At 53.1% G+C, this 22,144-nt stretch overlaps 1 protein-coding gene and 1 long non-coding RNA gene across 4 annotated transcripts; one reads left to right on the top strand and one right to left on the bottom strand.

Moving 5' to 3' along the window:
• Positions 1–2,652: 2,652 nt before the first annotated feature.
• Positions 2,653–20,229, top strand: NR4A1 (nuclear receptor subfamily 4 group A member 1). Of its 3 annotated transcripts, XM_079141138.1 has the most exons (8): positions 2,653–2,754; positions 5,058–5,097; positions 14,611–15,488; positions 16,325–16,454; positions 16,766–16,917; positions 17,604–17,806; positions 17,897–18,075; positions 19,433–20,229. In XM_079141138.1, the coding sequence occupies exons 3-8, from the start codon at positions 14,613–14,615 to the stop codon at positions 19,687–19,689; spliced, it is 1,797 nt and encodes a 598-aa protein (XP_078997264.1). In that variant the 5' UTR covers positions 2,653–2,754; positions 5,058–5,097; positions 14,611–14,612; the 3' UTR covers positions 19,690–20,229. The 3 variants fall into 3 exon arrangements, with proteins under 3 accessions (XP_078997264.1, XP_078997263.1, XP_078997262.1); XM_079141137.1 differs by lacking the exon at positions 2,653–2,754 and having other exon boundaries at positions 4,185–5,097; XM_079141136.1 differs by lacking the exons at positions 2,653–2,754; positions 5,058–5,097 and adding an exon at positions 11,767–11,917.
• LOC306661859 lies at positions 7,584–11,640 on the bottom strand. The gene is made up of 2 exons (XR_013763984.1): positions 10,518–11,640; positions 7,584–10,483 (listed from the first exon to the last, which is right to left on the bottom strand). It is a non-coding gene; the product is annotated as an uncharacterized lncRNA (long non-coding RNA).
• Positions 20,230–22,144: the final 1,915 nt, after the last annotated feature.

Raw genomic sequence — 22,144 nt, forward strand, 5'->3', positions numbered from 1 at the left:
ATTTTTGAACATTTCTGGGTCTTAGTTACCTCATTGGTGAAATGTGTAGAATAATAAACACTTCCTCGTAGCATTGTAGAACTGAAATGAGAAAATGCATGTGAAGTGCTTAGTAATGTATCTAGAACATGCTAGCCAACAAATATTAGCTGCCATTGTAATTGTTAATATTAGTATGCTCATTTCTGGGTGAGGGCATTGGATAATGCAGACCTTGTGCCCGTGAGGCCACCAGGGCTGCAGAAGGTCTTGTCATGTTGCAAGGTGGGAGTTACGTTAAGAAAAGACTCAAATACTTTATAGGAAGAGCTAGAAAGATGTTTCCAGTGGGTTCATTTACAGATAGATCTGGAATCCAGGGCTGGGGGCTCTTGACTCAACATGAGGAAGAACTAGCCTGTTGAGTCTCCCCCAGAATGCAAGGAATAACTCCTTAACTGGAACTCTCTCCCCACCTAGCTGACCCTTTCTCTAACCGAGCTGGTTAGAAAAAAGCCTGGTACTGGCTTGTGTGGGCCCTCCCGTCCCCCATTCCATAAACCCTGAGCACCATTGAGACAGAAGGCTGCACTTGAGACAGACAACATGAACAAATGAACATTAGTCCTATGGAGAGAGTGAAACAGGTTCATGTGGGGCATGAATCTCTGAGGAGGTGAGTTGTGAATGGAGACCTGATTGATGGGGTGGCACCAGCTAGCAGACATGGGACAGTGACTTTCTGGGGGAAGATGAGCAGGACGCTACTGAAGTTCAGCCTGATGTGCCACCCCCTTTTGGAGGGAACACTTTCTCTTCCTTCCAGCCCACTCATGCCCGGGCTTCCTGTCTGCACCGTGCTGATTGTAACTGACCTTGGTTTATTCCACCATTATGAACTCCAAGGGCCCTGGATGTTGGTTTTCTCCTTGGGTTTCCCATTGTTCATGGCTCACTGCCTGCTTTATATTAGGTTCTCAGTAAATGCTTGAACTATGACTATCAAGGATGGAATTTTGATCTGGGTCAGGAGATGGGATCAGATACTTGTTCTGTGATGTTCTTTTCTGGATGCTGGCTGCGTGCCGGCTCTGGCCCGGTTTTTAGATCCAGGTGGAGGACACTCAAGTGGTAGTAGTTTATGTTTGGCTACCATTACTCTTCCTCCCCAGCTGTGGGCTGGTATGGAGAAAGGGAGGTTGGGGACCTACAGACCCATTTCTGGGGTTTGAGTGGGTGACTGTCATCCTGGGAAGCAGGGAGCACATAGACTGTTTGCTTTCTGCGTGGGGTTGGAAGTGCTCTGGCTGCTCCAGCCTGCCTTCCCTTCTCTCCTCTCCTGTACCCTTCACTTCCTGCTAGTTACACCCACAGGCACATAAAGGGTGCTGGTAGCTTTAGAAGGGAGGGCCTCGGGTACTATGTGCTAGAGGAGCTTCCCGTAGCCTGTGAACCTGGGGCAGAGGTCATGAGCACAAGGAAACCCATGACCCTTCCTCCTTCTAGGTCCTTCCATCTCCCATTGACCTCTCTTTTCCCAGATCTCATTTTGGTCCAAAGCATAATCCAACAGCCAGTGCCTTGGCTGGTCCTGCCCTGACTCTGCCCAGTTGAGAGAAAGCGCTGAGCAAGGGTGGGAGAAGGGAAGGGGAGGTGCAGGGTGAGGGTACCTGGCTGAGGGGGGTCTTAGGCATCATTGGGGTTAGGGGGACAGCTGTGAGGAGACTGGGGGGTAGGGTACACATTTGGCCTGTGGAAGGAGAGACCAAGTGCCCAAAGATGGCTTGGAATAGGAACCAGGGTTGGGGTTAGCTTTTGTGTATCCTTGTTTAATTTCTCCTCATAATGTTATATAGCACATGCATATCCAGAACTGTTCCAAGTCCCTTACACATATTACCTCATTTTAAGCCTGATGCCCTATGGTTGTTAATTTTAGAGATGGTAATTACAGATTGTCATTTTTTATAGTGGGAAATGTGTGGCAATTTTTTTTTTTTTATTGCAGTGCCAGGGATGGAAACCAGGGCCTCATGCATGCCATGCGCAAGCGCTTTACCACTAAGCCCAAGAGATTATGTAATTTACCTAGGGGGTAAGTGTAGAGCCAGGATTTGAACCCAGTCAGGGATACAGCATCTGGATTCTTAACCACACTACCCTAAGTTGGGCCTTCCTATTTTGGGGCTGGAGTCCCATCTTCTGATAGTGCCCATTGGTCCATTTGGAAGGCTGGGCTGCCTGAAATGGGGCATAGAGAGCTTGCCCTCTATGGGAGGCTTCAAGGGCTGGAAGGGGATCCCTTTAGGAAAGAGGGGCATCTGCTCTGGCCTCACAAATAGTTGCTTTCTCTGCCTATCAGTTGTCTTTTTGTGCACTCCAGGAGTGGGGTAGTGGCTGGGGGACTCCGTGGGCCCATGGATCTCTGTGGCTCTGAGATGCTTCAAGTGATTCTGCAGCTCCTGGCCACCCCTATCACCACCCACCTAGAGTTAATCGCCTGGGGCATAGGTTCTCAGGCTCTGATACCAACCTAGGGAGGTCCTGGGGCTGGCTCATTCCCTTTTGTGGTCAGGGTCCCACCCATGTGTTGCCCAACTGTATTGTCTCCAGGGGATGTCTTTGCTGGCTGGATTCTCTTTGCTCATACTCTCCCTCCGTAGGCCTCCACCATGGACAGAGGTCAGCCCCAGCCCCTCCCTGGTAGCCCGGCTCCTTCTGCCAGGCCCTGAAGGCCGAGGGGATGGTGTGAGTCCATCCATTCCATCCAGAGGGGTAAGTGCCTGTTGCTGTCCTTTGTGTACCCCTGAGACCTAGAGCAGGCGGGGTTGGGGGGCAGAGGAGGATGTGGAGCTGCCCAAAGCGGATGTGGTTTGGGGACTGGAGGGGGAAGCCCTACAGAGGTAATAGGCAGGGCACTGCTCAGCATGGGGAGATCTGATTTCTTCAGAGTTGGGGGTGATGCGGGGGTGGGGATGGGGAAACCTTATTTTCTTAGCAGGATGGGCTGGAGACTTTGGGCCCAGGTGCCATGGGCTAGTGAGGCAGCATGAACCTGGTTCCAGGAAGCTGAGGCAGTAACTCAGGGCTGGGAGTCTGGGGGGTGGACGTAAACATTGTGGTGGGGGCTGACCTTTATTCAGGGTAAACATGCACCAGGAGAGTGCATGAAAGGAAGTCCCAAATCATTTCTCTCTTCCCAAAATGGAGGTGACACCCCTTATCACCATGGTAGACCTGTTGGTATTGTGGAGTCTGTAGTATGGAGAAGTAACCTCTATGAATGGGGAGAAAGGGACAGACCCTCCCCTGTTCATTCAATATCACTGAGAAGGAAAATCCTGACTTGTGGCCATGGCCAGGGCGTTCCTTGACCATCTAGCTCACCCCCTGCTCCTACAGGTGAGAAAAGCTAGTAACCCAGGGGGGAAATGACTTTCTAAGGTGCTGAGATGAGGATATGGAGAGCCAAGCCTAGAGGACCCTTCCTTGTCTGAGGGTACTTCCAGAGAAGGCCCAAGCTGATTTGTGGGCATTTTAGTCAACTTTTTTGCTGTTTGACTTAAAGACCTGACCAGAACAATTGTAGATGTGGAAAAGTTTATTTGAAGGCTCATGGTTTCAGAAGTCTCAGTTCATAGATAGCAGCTTCAGGTTCAAGGTGAGGTGGGACATCATGGCAAAACAGTGTGGCAGAGGAAAGCCACTCACAGGATGATCAGGAAGCAGAGAGACTCCACTTACCAGACGCAAAATATATACCCCAAAGGTACACCCCAGTGCCACCTCCTCCAGCCACACCTTACCTGCCTTCAGTTACCACTCAGTTAATCCCCATTGGAATTAATTCACTGATTGGATTAAGGTTCTCATAACCCAGTCATTTCTCCTCTAAACTTTCTTGTAGTGTCTCACACATGAGCTTTTGGGGGACACCTCACATCCAAACTATAATAATGGGTGAGAGAATGGGATTTTCACCAGGCCCATCCTCTGGGGACCTGAGGTACTGGGATGGGGCTGTGGGCAATGTAGAGCAGGTTACCATGCCGGAGGGAGCTGGATATGGGTCCTGGGATTCCCTCTTTCCATGGGACAAAGGGTAATTTCTGAGCTACAGCTCAGTCTTGGGAGAGCTCAGATGAAGCAGGAGCTGGCCCAGTGTCTCCCCTCAGCATCTACCCACTGTTGCCTTGTGCAAAGCTGGTGTTCAGGGTGCAGAGAGTCCCAGAGAGGTGGCTGTGATGAGAGGACAGGGCTAGTCTGGATGGAAGGAGGGGACATCCTGGGAAGCAGGGCTTCTGGTGCTGGGAGTTGGGCAGAGTGTGCACCTGGCTTCCTGCTGGCAGTAGGCTCCCTGCCACCAACCTTGGGCTGGGGACAGGGAGAGGAATTACTGTAAGTGGAAGGGGCAGGTGTCCCTGGTCAGCCAGAGATCTGGACTTGGGAAGCATGTGAGTCAAGATGACAGCACTGGCCAGTTGCCTCCCTCCACTCGAGCCCCACTTCTGCCCCTAACTCAGACCTGGCTTCCTGAGCACCCTGCCTTTCCTCTAGGTACACAGCAGTCCTGGTGGGCAGAATTTCTTGTGTTTACCCTGTTGTCTGGGTGATGGTGGTGATTGGGTGGAATTCCCATGCTGAATATGCTGCCAAGGCCACCCTGAGGGGCTGCCAACCAGGGCCCCATGAGTGCTGGAGCTGTTGGTCTTGTGACGTGGGCACCAGTCTGCCAGGCCCGGGCATAGGCCCAGGCATAGGCCCAGGGTCACGCTCACTCTGGGGCTCCCGTCAGCTGACTATTTTGGGCTCTTGCTGACCTGGGCCAAAGTCAAGCCCCAGCCAAGAGGGCCCCAAGGCGGCTCCCCCCATCCCCAGAGGCCGGCTCTGGTTTCTGCTATATAAACAGAGGAGGACACGCTGGCTTGGAGACAGTTCCACATCCAGAGCGTGCTCAGCCAGTGCACGGCCTCAGCGGGGGAGGACAAGCTGCCTGGCCGTCACAGCTCTCCCCACAGGCCTCCCTGAGGCTGCCTGAAGAGCCCCCACCAACCCTGGATTCTTCCTTTGTTGTCCAGGATCTCTGAGGGTTGGAGCAGATCCAGAAGAGAAAAACTGGTGAGTCTTGGGGATGGGGACACTGAGGCGCGGTAGCTGGGCTGTTTGGATTGTTTTCCATTGTCACTGCCTTGCCATACCCTTTGACCTTGAGAGGAAGGGGAAGAGGAGGCCGCATGGGCATCCCACCATCTCGAGGAGTGACAGTGGCCACAGTTGGGTGATAGGAGTTGGATTTGGATATACTCTGTGATTGAGAACTGGGAGATGTGGAAACAGGTGACAGCAGCTCTCTCCTTTTTCAGAGATTGTCCCCAGGGTCTCAACCGTCTTCTTCAGTCCACCTGGCCTGGTTGAGGCACCAGTCTGCTCAGGCAGGAGAGGGAGGCTGGAGTGAGTTTGGCGACCATCAGAGTACCTCAGGAAGGGTCCCCTGCTGGTGGGGACTGGGTGGCTGGCTGGGGGCTCGGCTCCCTGCTGAACCTCATCCCTGCTTGTCCTCCTTGTCCATGCATCTTCCCAGCTGCTCTTAGTGTTCGAGAAGCAGGACTAGAGCAAGGTCTGGCAAGTCCCCCAACCAGCTTGCCACAGACATGCTCCCTGGGCCCCAGGCCAGGGGCTTTGGCCCGGCACCGAGTCAACAGCAGCTCCTTACGTGGGAGGCTCTTATACTCTCCTTCTCAGTTCTCAAAAAAATTTTTTTCCCCTTTCTGAACGTGAGTCTCTAAACGAATCCAGAGGCTGTGACTAAAAATACTTTAACAATAGGAAAGTGCATCAGTCTTTCCGGTTGGAGCTTGTTATCTCAGGGTTTTTATTTTGGAATTGAAATTTTGCCCATGGAGGCTTGGGTGGAGATCTTAGGTTGGGGCAGGGGAATTTGGTGGGTGTTGATGGTCTGCAGGGTGCTGGGAGACCTTCCAAGGGGTGAGCTGCCAGGAGCTGAACAGACTGAGGCATACTGAGATTGCCAGTCTGAGAAGTATGCAAAGGAGCATGGGGCAGCCTTTCCCATAGGAACTCCATGGTCTTGTCTGTGCTTTCCAACTCTGTCTGGCTGTTCTTCCTGAGGTCTGACCTTATTCCTGTATGCTGTATGTTAAGGAGGTGGGGTAGAGAAATGACTAGACTGAAGATAACCTCTGAGGCCATACCCTGATTTTAATTAACCACTTTTCTCCAGAGTATTAATTGAGTACTGCTGCATACAGAGCCTGGAATTTTCCCAGGCTGGGTAGAGGCCCGTGTCTGGGCATACTCTTATTTCCTTTCACTTAGCCATGAAGGGGGAGAAGTGGGGATGGGGTTACTGTTTATCTCTATTCCTCAGGGAGAGCTGCTGGCTCCCCCGTCTAGGTGAGGACCCTGGGATGTTCCATCCTCACCTGCCTTCCCTGCCAGCACTGGATTCTGCTGCAGGTCCCTAGAGTCTAGGCCCCTGACAGCACTCCATTTTGATGTTGAGAATCTCCCTTGCATTATCAGTGAATTCACTTCTCCCATCGTGACTTACCATGTTTTCTGATGGGGAGAGAGTCTTGGAGGTGGCAAGAGGGTGGCCCTAGGTCATACAACAGGCTTGCTGGCCTCTGGTACAAGATGCTTCTGATAGCTCTTTTATCTTTTGCCCCTGACAAGAGCTGTTGCACGTGGGGGTAGCAGTGCCTGACCTGCCTGCATCCTTGGGATCCTGTTTTGTGGGGAGGTGAGCACATGTGTGGGCATGGCAGGGCTTGGGAGCGGGCTAGGAGATCAGAGCCAGAGATCTGGGCCTGACCCTTCACCTCCAGTTCCCACAGCTGCCCATGGGAAGCCCCTGAGGTAGCTCTCAGCTCTTCCCGGCCCACAGCACAAATCTCCCTGCCCACTGCCAAGGCAGGAAGAGGAAGCGGCCAGGTCAGGGCTGGTAGTGGGCCCTGGGGCTGAGGAGGGGAAGCTCCTGGGGCTGCTTCTCCGTGGGAGGAAGCAAAGCTCACTCCCTCTGCCCACCCCACGGGAAAAGCGTGGAGGCCCATGGGTGGGGAGGGTCTTGGTGAAAGTGGGGCAAGTTCCTGCCCCTGCTCAGCAGGGCTGGGGCCGGGCTGAAGGTGGGTGGGGGCAGCGTGGGAAAGCACTGTGCAGTTCTACTTCCTCCATTCCCTGCTTACTCAATTCCAAGCCTACCCTCTGGGTTGAGGAACCATGGTAGCCACTGGCCTGCCCTGACTTCCGACTGCTGAGGATGCATCAGAGCTCCTCCTGCCAAGGTGCGAAGTCACTGTGCTGGTCTTCATGTTGTGCACACGTCGGGGGCCAGTGGGTCTGAGCATGTGAGTCTCTGGGCCCCAAACATGCTGACCCCTTTCTGATACCACACATTGTGGTGCCTCCCAACTCCAGTTGTGCTCCAAGTATCTGTTGGTAGACCAAATGCATAATGAGAAACAGTCACTCTGATTTCAGAAACACACTTGAATCAATTTGTGCTGAGTAAATTCCAGCTGCATCTGCATTCACTTAAATAAATGTGTCTCTCCCATTGAGGTGTGGCTATTTTTTAAATAAGCTTTTCATGTGTGGGGGGCATGTTATATACATTGAGAAAAGTGTACACACCATAGGTGTAAAATCTTTATAGTTTGATGACTTTTCCAGAGTGAACATATTAGATCATCATCCTCCAGATCAGGAACTAGAATGCTTTTAGATCCACCAAAGACCTTCTCCTAGGCACCTGTTACAGGCCATGTGTATATACCTGGTTTTTCTAGTGTACTTCCAAGAATCAAGGCCTATGAGGCCAGAAGCCACAGCCTTGGAGTTCAGAGTCAAGGCAATGGGTCAGCACAAAACTGGGAGGTAGAGGACCTGAGTTTGAACCTGCTCCTGAGCTTCTGTTTCCTTTTTTATAAAATGCAGACTGTGATTATAAACCTGGAAGTGGTGGGGTGAATGTTAAGTGGAAGAATCCAGGCAAAGTGCCCTAGCCCAACGTCTGACCCTTGGTGTAACCCTCTCTGCTGCCCACATTCTCCCCACCCCAGTAAGTAAGTGCTTATTATTAAGGGTTGGGCTGGTCCAGGATGGTGGCAGAAGCATCAGCAGGGAAGAGGAACAGTGTGGCCTGTAGCTGAAAGAACACAAGTCGGTGGTGGGAAAGATCAGCTTGAGGCCAGGGTGGTGAGGCAGATTGATAGATTGGTCATGGTGTGGGGGCCTGACTGGGTGGGGCTGGCTCTTGTTTCTGACAGGACATCCCTCCCTGCCCTCCTATGTGACACTGCCTGGCCTTACCTTCTGCCCTAGTCTTTAGTATATGTGCTGCTGAAGCGAGCACCGTCCTGGTCTTTAGGTGCCTTTTGCATCATTACCTGTTCCCCGAGTCCCACTGCAGTAAGCTGTTCATTCTGATAACCTGGGTGTCTCCTGAGGGTTTCTGGTCAGTCTGGGACCAGCTTTTGCTCTAGGCCTCCTAGTTTGCATCCTTTGTCTTTCCTTGGAGTTCTACCTTAGCCGGAGCCCCAAGCCACCCCCCTGAGGGCCTCTGACCCGCAGGAATGAAGCCTGGGAACTCTAAGCCCTTTCACTTTTCTCTCCTTGGTGTTAGGTTAGGTGCTCCACACTGGTACCTACATGGGTGGCCTGACTGCTTTCACAGAGAGACTGCTTCTTTTCTCATTAGAGTACTTATGTGAGGAGTGTGGTGTGTTTAGAGCCCCTGGCAAACATCCCCTGCCTCCAAAAGTATGGCCAGATGGCAGTTACAGTTCCTCACCCTCTTCTGGCTTCAGGGCAACCTCTGCAACCTGCAGCAGCTTGGGGAGGTGGACCAGGGCTGCAGACATGGGTCTGTTGATGAGATGCTGGGATGCTCAGAGTTAGACTAGGTCCCTGGAGAACTCCTTACCACACTTGTGTTCTCTGGGGCTGAGAGTGGGGCCTGCCCTACAGAATGGTCTGTGCCACTTACTACGAAGGCAAAGGGAGGAGTATGCTGGAACTGAAGGTGGACTTCACCCTCACGACTCAGCTGAAGCTGGGCTTCAGCACAGACTAGTCATTCTATGATAATATACCAGTTTTTGCTGGATGGAGGGAAGAATGTTGACTTGGCTGATTTTGCTTACATATTAAAAAGGTTTTTATTTCCTGAGGAAGACCCTGTTGGGATGGAGGGAGGCATCCTGACCTGGGTGGGAGGCCAGATGCAGAGCCAGAAGTGACACAGCTGGGGCTGGTTTCACCAGCACAGACTTGTGTGCTCTGGAGCAAAGATGCCGCTCCTCTTGGATCCCTTGGAGCCTAATCTGCAAACTGGAGGACTTGAATTATAGTAGTGGTTTCCAAATTTTTAAAAAGCTGTATTATTTTATTTGTTATTTTAAAAATTTACCTTTATTTTACACAGAAAGGATTCCTCAAAAATCCAAGTAAAATCTTGTGCAAATCCTAAGAAAAAGAAAAACAAAACTGACTGAATGGGGGTGAGGTCCTGAGTGGTTTCATTTGGCACCATCCTATCCACACTTCACCTTCTCCCTGGTGGCCTTGAAGGTCTTTGGAAGATGGTTTGGGAAAACCCAGAACTCTCTCGCTTCTTCCATGTTGAGATTGCATGCTGGTTTGGGGAGGTTCTGGTAGGTTCTGACCAGATCCCTGGATGAAATCGGTATCGGATGAAGTCTGCTCCGTTTGTGGCAGACGGTGAAAATTTAGAAAGAGGAGACACTCTAAGAGTGATTTTCTTTTTTTCTTCCTTTTTTTTGTGCAGTGCTAGGGATGGAGTGAGGGCTTTTCGTGCCGGGCGATTGCTTAGCCACTCAACCTATACCCCTAGCGCCAAAGGTAGTTTTCTTTTCACTTTTTGTGGTACTGGGGATTGAACCCAAGGGCACTTTACTACTTTACCCTACCCTTTTTATTTTTTGAGACAGAGCCTGGCTAAGTTGCTTAGAGCCTTACTAAATTACTGAAGCTGGTTTTGAATTCGTGATTCTCCTGTCTCAGCCTCCCTGCCCAAGGGCAGTTTTCTTAATGGGTGTGCGCCAGAAGGTCATTGGGTGCACCAATTTGGTTTGCTGCACCAGTGAGGTGCTGTGGGCTGTGGTTGGCAATAAGAATGGGGAGATCTCAGAGATATTGCAAAAGAGAATTTAAGGACAAAAAGAAAGATTGTACATGGGGTATCAGGAGTAGAGACAGGGTGGTGAGCAGGGGGTGCTGAGATGATAAACTGGAATGGAGGAAATTTGAGGTGCTTGTGGAATTTTGGAGTAGACAGAAGTGGGGCTGGAGACAGGTGTGGAAACTTGGGATGGGAGGTAAGAGTGGGAGTGAGGCGTCCAGGGCAGAGGAAGTGCCACAGGGTGTCCAGAGGAGATAAAATGGGTTCAGTGGAAGCAGGAGCTCTTGCTGGGGTGGACTAACAGTGGAGAAGGGGAATGGGTGTGCCCTTGTCAGTGTTACCCTTCTTCCCCTTGTGTACCCTTGTCAGTTTTAACCCTTTTTCCTTCTCCTCTTAACTTGACATGGGGGTGCCCCAAGCTTGGGGCAGGATGGGGATGGAGGGGTAACATCTGGACCAGGGAAGGCCTCCAGGTGGCTGCAGCCTGGCCTGGGTCCTGGTACAGTTTTGGCAGGCCTTTCCCTACTCCGCAGGCGGGTGGTAACTGGTCAGAGCTGCTTTCTCCACAGGTGCTTGAGGTGGGGTGGGAGGACAAGTGCTCCCTGATCACAGAGGGGGCGGGCATTGGTGGATGTGAAAAGATACCCCGGAGATGCAGACCTTGGCCGTGGGTTCCACCTCAGTATGCCACCACCTTGCTGTGTGACCTTGAGCAAGTGCCATTATTTTTCTGAGCCTGTTTATAAAATGGGGAAGAGTTGGCACAAGTTTGAAAAGATTTCTCAGGCTCCACCCGGTTCTGAAATTCAGTAATTTCCCAACCAGGGTGCATTCACCCTATAAGGGGCTGGAGGAGACTGGTGAGAAACCAAGTTCAGCTGTGGAGCACAGCCCATTGGCAGAGTTTGGGCATGGCAAACCTCCGCCCTCGGGAGGGATTTTGCAGGTGAGATTGCCAGTAGGGTATAAGCAGGGCTCTTAACTATAGTCCCTGGGGCAACATCTCAGGCTGGGACACAGCTGTGGAAGACGTGGTGTCCGGAGCTGAGGTGGGGGCTTAGTTTCCCCAGTATGTGTCCCCGGGCTGCCCTGGCCGACCAGCAGCAGCAGAGGGCGACACCCCAGGCCTCCGGGAAGGGTTGGGAGGGTGCAAGGGCGGGGCGGACAGCAGTAGCCGGAGGGGCCCAGCGCTGCCGGAGGATGAGGGAGCGATTCTGGTTCGGGGATGCCCTACTGTTGTGTCTCTAGAGCGCCCTCTCCTCTGGTTCTGGCTCTCCCGGCTGGTTATTTTGGACCTGGGGGCCCAAGACCTGGTCTTGAGTCGGGAGAGGGGGAGCCCAGGGGGTTTGGGAGCTGCTATTTTTAACCCACGCAGCGGGCGCGGGGAGACTATTTATAGATCAAACAATCCGCGCTCCCTGCGTCAATGGAACCCCGCGTGCGTCACGCGCGCAGACATTCCAGGCCCCCCCTCCTCGCCCCGCCCCCTTGGGCTCCCCGTCCCTGCGCCTCCCCCTGGCCGCCAAGCGCCGGAACCGCGCCGCCCCCCGCGCCCTTGTATGGCCAAAGCTCGCCGGGCCGCGTGCGTCAGTGGCGCCCCCGCCCCTCCCCGTGCGTCACGGAGCGTTTAAGAGGAGGGTCCGGCTCATTCGGGGAGCCCCAGTGGCTGAGGCTGTGAAAGTTGGGGGAGTGCGTGAGAAGGACCGCGGAGCGCGCTCGGGACCAGGCTGCGACTTGAGGCGCTGGTCCCGGGCAGGGGGAACAGGAGCCTGCCGGGTAGGTACCCCCGTGGGGAGTATGCATCTGTTTTTAGGGGTGGTGCATAAAGGAGATGGGTGTACGCGGGGCAGAAAGGTGGTTGTAGGGTCGATTTGCAGGAGGGCGGGTATGTAGTGCAGCTCTGGTGTTGAGGGGTAGTGGCTGGAGCGGGATGAAGACCCAAACTTGAGTGGCATCTACTACTGGACGTGGGGTTGAGGTGGGGGACGTGGGGGTGGGGTGTGTCTGCAAGGTGGAAATCGCAGGGGTTGGGGTTGGCGCCGGGAGTGGGGATTTGTCCAACAGGCAGCTGGCCTTAGTTCAGGTTGCCCAAATAGGCACACGGTGTTCTGGATTCGGGTACTGATGGGGTCTCATTAAGGCGGGGAGAAGGTGCACAGTAGAGCTTCAGCTTTGCTGGGACCCATCTGACTCAGACTGGAATTGGATTTCCAATGGGTTTCCTTTCCAGACTGTCTCCCCATGCCCCCGTTTTTTTTTCCCCCCTTCCTTTCTTTTTTTTTAATCACTTCAGAATCTGTAGCTTAGTTTGCAGGGATTGGCCACCCTAAACTTTCTGCCTGAATTATTTTTGGAGACCTTGGGGTTACTGAAGGAAATAGCTAGGTTGGTGGTTGAACTGTGCAGGGCTGCTTGTTGTGTGCTGGAATAAGTTTTTTTAGGGTGAGGGTATCTGGAAGCACAGAAAGGATTGTTTTGGCTGTACTTTGGATAGAGTGTGTGTGTGTGTGTGTGTGTGTGTTTGGGTGTGTGTGATAGATATGTGGAAACCCTTGTCCTTGGGAATCCTGCTAGTAAGTGAAGTTGCTAATGTTGGAGTCTTAGTGTGGCACTACCTAGAGGATACCCCCCCATTCTGGCCCCACATGCTGGGCACCTTTGCCCCTTCTTGCAGTGGTCCATGTTGGATCTTGCAGGTAGGGCACAGCCTGAGGCTTGTTCAGCATAACAGGTGCAAACCACATTGTTGCCAGGACCTGCCTGAAGCGGATTCTCCCACTCCTTCCTCCAACCCCGCCTCTTCCTTCTCCCTGTGGACTGGTCACCCCCCTCCACCTCCTCTGAGGCTAGATGTAGGTTCATATCTGTGTCTTTCAGTACCTGCTTGTGGAGGGGGGGGGGTTAGGTTGTTGTGGGGGTTGATCCGGATGTGGGCTGTCCAAGTGGAGAAACAGGATTTGAATGAGGCTGGAACAAATGCCCAGACCTGTGTGGCTGCCACCTTTCTTCCTCCACCCCAACCCATCCCTGCCTGGGCTGTCCTAGTGCAAGCATACGTGGCCATTCTTCTCTCCCCTCACTGTATTTCTGTGAACAGCGCTGCTGGGCAGGTGGGACTGGAGCTTCAAGGGGCTCTGTTGTCTGGGTTGGTTGTGTGTCAGGCCAGGGGTGAAGCTGCCCTGTCCAGGGCCCCTGCTGATGGGAGAAGGGCTGGAACCAGAGGACTTCCTGGGCTCTAGTCCAGGAGGTAACAGCCTTTGCCCCATCACTGTACCCCTTGAACATGGTACTTGCTGCTCCAGCTGGGTTTCTTAAAATGGAAGTGGGGAGGGAGATTGTCCTGGAGCCTTCTGCATGATTTTGGACCAATCTGCAAACTTAAGGGTCTCCCTTAAGTTTGTCTCTTCTTCATCTGTGCCTCGGGATTGGGGAGTGTATAATCCCCTTTGCCAGAGCCTCTGGATGCTTCATAGCAGACACTGTTTTAGTGGAAGGACCCAGGCAGGGGAAGGTCGTTTTCCTTCCACACACCAAGGGGATCCTTCTTTTTAGCCATCTTAAGTCTTCTGCTGGACTTTGAGAATTCTCTTATACAAATAACCCCGGGGAGCAGACAAATTCCTCTTAGGGACTGTCAATTCTCTCAGCTCTCTGGCCCCATCTCAGCCTCCCTTCAACATAAGGTCTGGAGCCAGGTTTCCTGATTCCTGAGGTAGCTGAGGATGCCTGGATTCCCTTAATCTTTGCTTCTGGGAACATCTAAGCAGTACAGAGGAGGTGCCCAGCCTCAGATGGTAGAACTGGGATGTGTGTGGGATTTGCTGCCTTTGCTTGGCATGCAGGTTGGGGGTGGGGATGAGGGACAGGCTTGGATGACTGTGTTGCCACTTAGGCCACCTTAGACAGCTGGGCCATCACTCTGAGCTCCTCTTCCATTTCCAGGATGTCCATCTTCCCAGGCACTCTGTCTGGAAGAGAAGGGGTATCCAGTGGCTGGGGTGTGTCTGGGAATATTCCCAGGAAGTGCCTGGTTGGAGAAAAAAATGAATCTGCTCCTGGGGGCTGGGCTGAGGCTCTGCGGGTTGCCTCTCCCACCCACCCTCTCCCACCCACGCCTTCCCTGGGAGGGGAGGGGCAGAGGCTGGAGGAACACAGCTTCCCCCTGTTCCAGCAGAGAAATGCTGGCTGGATGCCTTCCCAAGGGTTCCCAGGCCGACTGGGGTGTGGCTGGCCTTCCGACTGAGCCCACTCAGGCTGGGCCACTGCCCAGTGGCTTTGTGGCACATGGCTTGAGATAGTGCTTGGGCCAGGGATCAGGATTCCTGAGTTCTGTGGTGGGCTGGGGCCTGGTGCCTTTCCCATCTCTAGGCTTGCCACCTGGCTACCCTGGGCCTGTTCTTTCAGAGTAGGCTCCAGATTTCTCTCACTGACTTCTCCCCTCCCCTCCTTTGTGTTTCCTCTCTCTCCAGAGATGCCCTGTATCCAAGCCCAATATGGGACACCAGCACCAAGCCCAGGACCCCGTGACCACCTCCCAAGCGATGCCCTGACCCCTGAGCTCAGCAAGCCCACCATGGACCTGGCCAGCCCTGAGGCGGCCCCGGCGGCCCCCACTGCCCTGCCCAGCTTCAGCACCTTCATGGACGGCTACACGGGAGAGTTTGATACCTTCCTCTACCAGCTGCCTGGGACAGCCCAGCCATGCTCCTCGGCCTCCTCCTCTGCTTCCTCCACATCCTCATCCTCGGCCACCTCCCCTGCCTCTGCTTCCTTCAAGTTTGAGGACTTCCAGGTGTACGGCTGCTACCCTGGCACCCTGAGCGGCCCACTCGATGAGACCTTATCCTCCAGTGGCTCTGACTACTATGGCAGCCCCTGCTCTGCCCCATCGCCGTCCACACCCAGCTTCCAGCCACCCCAGCTCTCTCCCTGGGATGGCTCATTTGGCCACTTCTCCCCCAGCCAGACTTACGAAGGCCTGCGGGCATGGACAGAGCAGCTGCCCAAGGCTCCTGGGCCCCCGCAGCCACCAACCTTCTTCTCTTTCAGTTCTCCCACTGGTCCTAGTCCCAGCCTGGCCCAAAGCTCCCTGAAGTTACTTCCCTCACAGGCCACACACCAGCTGGGGGAAGGAGAGAGCTATTCCATGCCAGTGACTTTCCCAGGCCTGGCACCCACTTCCCCACACCTGGATGGCCCAGGGATGCTGGATGTGCCTGTGACCTCAACCAAGGCCCGGAGCGGGGCTCCAGGTGGAAATGAGGGCCGCTGTGCTGTGTGTGGGGACAATGCTTCGTGCCAGCATTATGGTGTCCGCACCTGTGAAGGCTGCAAGGGCTTCTTCAAGGTATGCTACTCTCAGCACGGTGTTCTGTGGGAAGTGATTGTGGGCTGGTCTCTTACCCCGCTGGGCTCTGTGGTAGGCTCCCTTAGTTTCTCCTCCCAATTAGTCTTGTCCCATTGAAAGGGGGCAAGCTTGCCAGATGGGCCACTTTCCTGGGACCCACAGATGCAGGTACGGTGAAGGTCCTGTTTCCTTCACCAGGACACAAAGGGGCCCATGGGACTGCAGAGAGCTGGAACAAGGGGTGTAATGTGGCAGAGGGCACAGGCTGCAGGGGTGTCCAGGGAGGGAAAGTTCTAGTGGGCAGCTTCTGGTTCTTCCCTGAGCCTCTCCCCCACCCAGGTCCTGTTGGGAAGGGGGCCCCAGGCACTTGTGTTCCTGGCATGAGATGAAAGGATTTCTGCAGAGAGTTAGGTTCTTGAGTGCTGGGGGTGAACTTGGGAACAGGCTGCATGTTTGTTCCAGAACTGGGTGCTTGTTTAGCTTCCCATCCCCACCCCCAGCTCCTCAGCCCCCTCCTGTCTGCCCCATGGAAAGGGCAGGCAGACACAGGCATATTAAAAAGTACAGGTGTCTGGAGTGCCCGGGAGCCCCTCACTCCTAGTCTTGGGTCCTAGGGTCTTCCTCCTGAGGCAGAAACTGCCCCCAGTGTCTCCAGGACTTTTCTCTCCTCCCTGCCCCTCCATCTCTCCCTCCCTTGCCACCCAAATGTTAGAAAAATAGCTATGAACAGAGAGTGCTTTTGTCTGCGTCGACAGCAGGATCTGGACGGTCCCCTCCCCTGTCCTTCCCCCTCCCCACCCCACACTCTGACAGCTTGTTCCGTGTTGCCCCCCCAGCGCACAGTGCAGAAAAGCGCCAAGTACATCTGCCTGGCAAACAAGGACTGCCCTGTGGACAAGAGGCGGCGGAACCGCTGCCAGTTCTGCCGCTTCCAGAAGTGCCTGGCTGTGGGCATGGTGAAAGAAGGTGGGTGGCAGGATGGGGCCCAGCAGGGCAGAGGTGGCCTGATAGGGTGGGGCAGGACAGGGTCCCCAGGCCCATAGCAGTGGACATTTCTGGGTCTTGTCTTCACCCCTACCTCTAGGCCATGGGCCTGAGAGGGAAGGTGATGTCCACCTGCTTGAATGGTGAGCATGGTGGTGGGGAGCCTGGTAGGGAGCCTTGGTCTTGAGAACTGGTTCCTGAGCCCTGTGCTTCTTGGGCATTGGTGTGCCCAGCATGGGCCAAAGGGTTCTTCCTCAGGTCCCCTCTTTGCTCATCTACCCATTTCTCTGCAGTTGTCCGGACAGACAGCCTGAAGGGGCGGCGGGGCAGGCTGCCTTCAAAACCCAAGCAGCCCCCGGATGCCTCCCCTGCCAATCTCCTTACCTCCCTTGTCCGGGCACACCTGGACTCAGGGCCCAGCACTGCAAAACTGGACTACTCCAAGGTGAGGCCCTGCATGCTCTACCTGCTCCCGCTCTGGGGAATGCCACTGCGAGTATGCGTCAGGAAAGGCAGGGGTGTCCAGGGAGGGACACTCCAGTCCACCGGCCGTGGACTGGAGAAGATTAACCGGATGGAGAAATGCACCCCGGTGGACAGCCACATAGAATCATGGGATGCTGCCACCTCGGTGGCACATGCCTCTAATCCCAGTGGCTCAGGAGGCTGAGGCAGGAGGATTGCAAGTTCAAGGCCTGTCAGCAATTTAATGAGAATCTCAACAACTTGGCAAAAACTTGTCCTGAAATATAAAATAAAGGGCTGGGGTCATGGCTCAGTGGTAGAGTGCTTGCCTAGCATATGTGAGGCACTGGGTTTGATTCTGAGCACCACATAAAACTAAAGAAAATAAAGGTCTGTTGACAACTTAAAAAATATATATTAAAAAAAAAGAAAAAATAAAAAGGACTTGGGGGCATGGCCCAGCAGCGAAGCACCCTTGAGTTCTGTCCCCAGTGCCAAAAAGTAAAGTAGCCCCAGTCCTGGGTTGATGTGTGAGAAGCAACAGCAAGTGAGTGCATGGGCCCAGTCTGAGGCACGTTCTCACTCCCAGATCTGGCATGGGGGCACCTGACAGGTGGCTAGCATGGGCCTGGCCTGCAGTACTTACCCCTCTGGATCACCCTCCAGTTCCAGGAGCTGGTGCTGCCCCACTTCGGGAAGGAAGATGCTGGTGATGTGCAGCAGTTCTACGACCTGCTGTCGGGTTCGCTGGAGGTTATCCGCAAGTGGGCGGAGAAGATACCTGGCTTTGCTGAGCTGTCTCCGGGTGACCAGGACCTGTTGCTGGAGTCAGCCTTCTTGGAGCTCTTCATCCTCCGCCTGGCCTACCGGTGAGCTGCCCACCTTCCTCCTGGCACCTTCTCAGCTACTTTTGCTCATAAACCACCCTGAGTCCTGAATTTTGGCACCTCTCCCACCAGGTCTAAGCCAGGCGAGGGGAAGCTCATCTTCTGCTCAGGCCTGGTGCTGCATCGGCTGCAGTGTGCCCGTGGCTTTGGCGACTGGATCGACAGTATCCTGGCCTTCTCACGGTCCCTGCACAGCTTGGTAGTTGATGTCCCTGCCTTTGCCTGCCTCTCTGCTCTCGTCCTCATCACCGGTGAGTGGCTGTGTCCAAGCGGGTGGTGTTGGGCCTGATTGTCCTCAGGAGGCACTGTCCCAGCATTGGGCAGGATGGCATCTCGCATTTCCTGGGCTTCTACATATGCTGTGTGCTCAAACCTTACGAAGTGGGGACTTCTGGAATTGGAGAGAAGCTTGGCTGCATCTGACTTCAGTGCCTAGGCCAGCCTTTGAATGACCTCAGACTGCTCAAGATAAGGCCACAGGTGTTGTGTATTTGGCATAGGTTTTGGTTTGTTTTAAAAATCTCCCTGTCAATTACACAGTATACAGAAAAGTACACATGATAAATTTTCACAAACCACACTTGTATAACCAGCACCTTGATCAAGAGACAGAACATGGCCAGCACCCCAGAAGCCCTTCTTGTGTCCTGTTTAATCACTGATTTATTGGAGGTGACTGCTGCTCTGACTTCTGACAGCACAGACTGGCTGTGCCTATTGTGGACTTAAGTACATGTAGTTTGGTAGAATGGGCTCAGGTGTTAAATGGAGAGGTTTTCAGATCTCTATTTATCTTACAAAGCATCAGAATCTGTCTCCAGCCCTTTTTTCACTTGTATTTCACAGGGGACCTAACTGTATAGAACAAAGTCAGAATTACTGTGGGCTGAAGAGAGAGGCAAGGTCTGAGGCCAGCTCTTCCTGGTGGTGGCCCCAGAATACTTCTGCTTGACTCCAGGGCCTCCCAGAACAGTCAGGGAAGAAACAACCTGACTAGCCAGACTACCTGGGTTAAAGTTTTATTCCGTTTTTCTGATCTAAGGCAAGTCATTCAAGCTCCTAGGCCTTGATTCCTTCCTAGGAATAGGAGGATAAGGAGCATTCCTGCTGGAGGCTTCTGATGAGGTTTGAAGATGGGCTTCTGGGATCACAAGTTTGGGACCAGCTTGGGCAAATTAGCAAGATCCTACCTCGAAACAAAAAATAACCAGGCATGGTGGCGCATGCCTGTGACTTTAGAGGCTGAGGCAAGAGGATCTCAAGTTCAAGGCCAATCTCACTAACTTAGCAAGACCCTAAACAACTTAACTAGACCCTTTCTAAACAAAAATAAAAAGGGCTGGGGATGTGGCTCAGTGGTTACATGCCCCTGGGTTCAACATCCAGTACCAAAAAAATAAATAAATAAAAATAAAACGGACTAGGGGTGTATATAAGTGGTAAAGCACCCTTGAGTTCAATCCCCAGTACTGAGGGAAAAAAATGATGAACTCATAGTGCCAGAGGAGTGAGAGGAACAATTGGTGGCCACACTGTGGCCTGTGGGAGTCTGGGTCTTCAGAGTATCTGGTCCTCAGCTGGTTGGTTAATCCTGCGCCTTCCTTGCAGATCGGCACGGGCTACAAGAGCCACGGCGGGTGGAGGAGCTGCAGAACCGCATTGCCAGCTGCCTGAAGGAGCACATGGCGGCCATAGCCGGTGAGCCCCAGCCAGCCAGCTGCCTGTCTCGTCTTCTGGGCAAATTGCCTGAGTTGCGAACCCTGTGCACCCAGGGACTGCAGCGCATTTTCTACCTCAAGCTGGAGGACTTGGTGCCCCCTCCACCCATTGTTGACAAGATTTTTATGGACACACTGCCCTTCTGATTCCAACCCTGAACACGCATGCACATGCGTGCTCTTATGCCACCCCACGTGCCTTTAGCCCATGGATCCCCAGAGCACCCCCATAGCCTGGGCTCAAACTGCAGACTGACCCACCTCCTCACCTGCTCAAGGAGGTCAACAGAGAGCTCAAGCCCTGTGGGAGGGGGATGCATTCATGGGGGTGACCCCACTGTCTTATTCCCCCAGCCCAACCCTGGCCTTCATGTTTTTTGTAAGATAAAACATTTTTAACACTTGCCTCTGTGCTGTAAATAAGCTGAATGCTGCTGTAAATACAGGAAGGAAGAGGTTAAGTAGGGGTTGAGAAGAAGGGATGGGGGCCCCCATCCGCCTGGGCAAGCCTTTCTAAACCCTTTCTTCCCACCCTCCTTCCACATGTACATAAACTGTCACTTGAGGAGGAAGACAAATGACAGATTCTGACATTTATATTTGTGTATTTTTCCTGGATTTATAGTATGTGACTTTTCTGATTAATATATTTAATATATTGAATAAAAAATAGACATGTAGCTGAAATTGAGATGGTCTGTCTCTGACATCCACTACATATACCCCCATAATTACCTAAGAGATAGGATTGGCTCTGGATAAACCCTTAATACCTCAGTTTACTCATTTTTAAAAGGCAGATTGTATTGGCACCTGCTTCTTGTGGTGGTAATACCAAGCACTTGTACTAGTTTCTAACATGGGGCAAGCTCCACTTATCTTGCCCAGTTGGTTGACGGACTGCAGGGGAGGCTGCCTAACCCAGCAATTAGAGCAGCAGTTCTAGCAATAGCCCTGGCTTCGGATCTCAGGGTGTCACAGTTCCTAACCTGGGGCAGATTATTCTATGTTTTGTTTGTTTGTTTGTTTGTTTTACAGGTCTAGGGATTGAGCCTATGTCTTCGTGCATTTTAGGCAAGTGCTGTGCCACTGAGTGACACCCCTAGCCCTCTCTGATTCTTGGTTTCCACATCTGTGAAACAAAGAGTAGATCCAGATGCATAGAGCTTTTAGGATTAGAGGAGTGTTTGTGTAGCACCTTCATGGTCTGGGAAGAAGTGAGCCCCGAATGGTAGCAGCTGGTGCTACTGAATTTAAGCTTTGTTTCATCCTTGTTCTCTACATTCCCCTCGATCCTGCCTGCAGCAGCAGGATCCACATAGGCAGTAGCCCTGGCCTTCTTGGCCTAAGTGCTCCCAGGTAGGTTCTCAACCCACTCAGCCCTCAGTTGCTTTGTCTGCTGGCTTAAATGGCAGATGCCTGGTCTCTTCCCTCAGAGACTCAGATTTGGTGATGGGCAGGACCTGTGAATCTGTACTTTTAGCTACCACCCAGGTGCTTGTGATGCAGGTAGTTGGTGTCACCCTTTTGAGAAATATGAACCTAAGTTGATAGCAACCTAAGACCCAAGGTCACTGGTCACTAGGCAGGACCCAACTCCCTCTCTGTGCTCAGTGCCCATCCAGCCTCATCATTTCCTTCTTGGACCTGGAAGGATCCCTGAAGGCAGGGCTCTCACACCTGTTCTTCACTACCACCATTGTCCCAGGACCTGAGTCTCCACCTCCATGGCCCTGGGAACTGGCTGGATGAGGGGCACCCCAACTATGTGATGGTTGGACAAAATAGGGCTCTACTCTGGAGCAGGGGAGACGTGAGGGCCTCCCTCAGATATTCAAGGAGCCCCCAACCACATGCCCACTTGGCTTCTGGGAACTCAGTCTAGCCTCAGACCTTTCGAAGAATCCATGTGTGGCTGGGTGGGGAAGCCAGGCCTCAAGGGGATGGTTATGACCCTTAGCAGAGATGTGAACTTGCAAGCATGTGTCCCTGGCTCCCGAGTGAGCTTTATCAGCAGAACCAGCACCTGGCAAGGGTCATCAGGAGATGGGCCCCTCGGCCTGCCTCTACCTCCTCACTGCTGTAGGAGAAGCCCCCTTTCTTCACCAAGCCTCCATTCCCCATTTGTTCGGAAGGGTGGTGAGTCTGGTGACAATACCTCACTTCAGGTCACTCCCCGTGTGTAGGAGCAAGGTAGAGTCTGGGAGGCAAAAGGACTGTAGTACTTGGGTGCTTGGGGTAGGTGGGAGGGTGGGACAAGGGAGAATCTTGGTTCCTGTAGTTTTCTAAGCCAAATTGCGATGATAACTATCATGTATAATATCTACTACTAGCTTGGTCCTTGTCATGGAATATTTATTTCTAGCCCTCACTGTCACCCAGTGAGAAAAGCATGTGTTCCCATCTCACAGGTGGGAACACAGTAGTGTGGTCAAAAGGAAAGACTCTGGAGTCAGACTACCCGGGTTCGAATCTTGGCTCTGGGACTGGGGGGTGTGGCTCAGTGGTAGAGTACCCGCTTAGCATGTGCATGCATGTGACCTTGGGTTCAGTTCCCAGCACAGCAAAAAAAAATCAATCGATCCTGGCTCCAGCTCTCGCA

Source organism: Sciurus vulgaris, assembly GCF_902686455.1.
Source record: "Sciurus vulgaris genome assembly, chromosome: 5".
NCBI classification, from domain to species: Eukaryota; Metazoa; Chordata; class Mammalia; order Rodentia; family Sciuridae; genus Sciurus; species Sciurus vulgaris.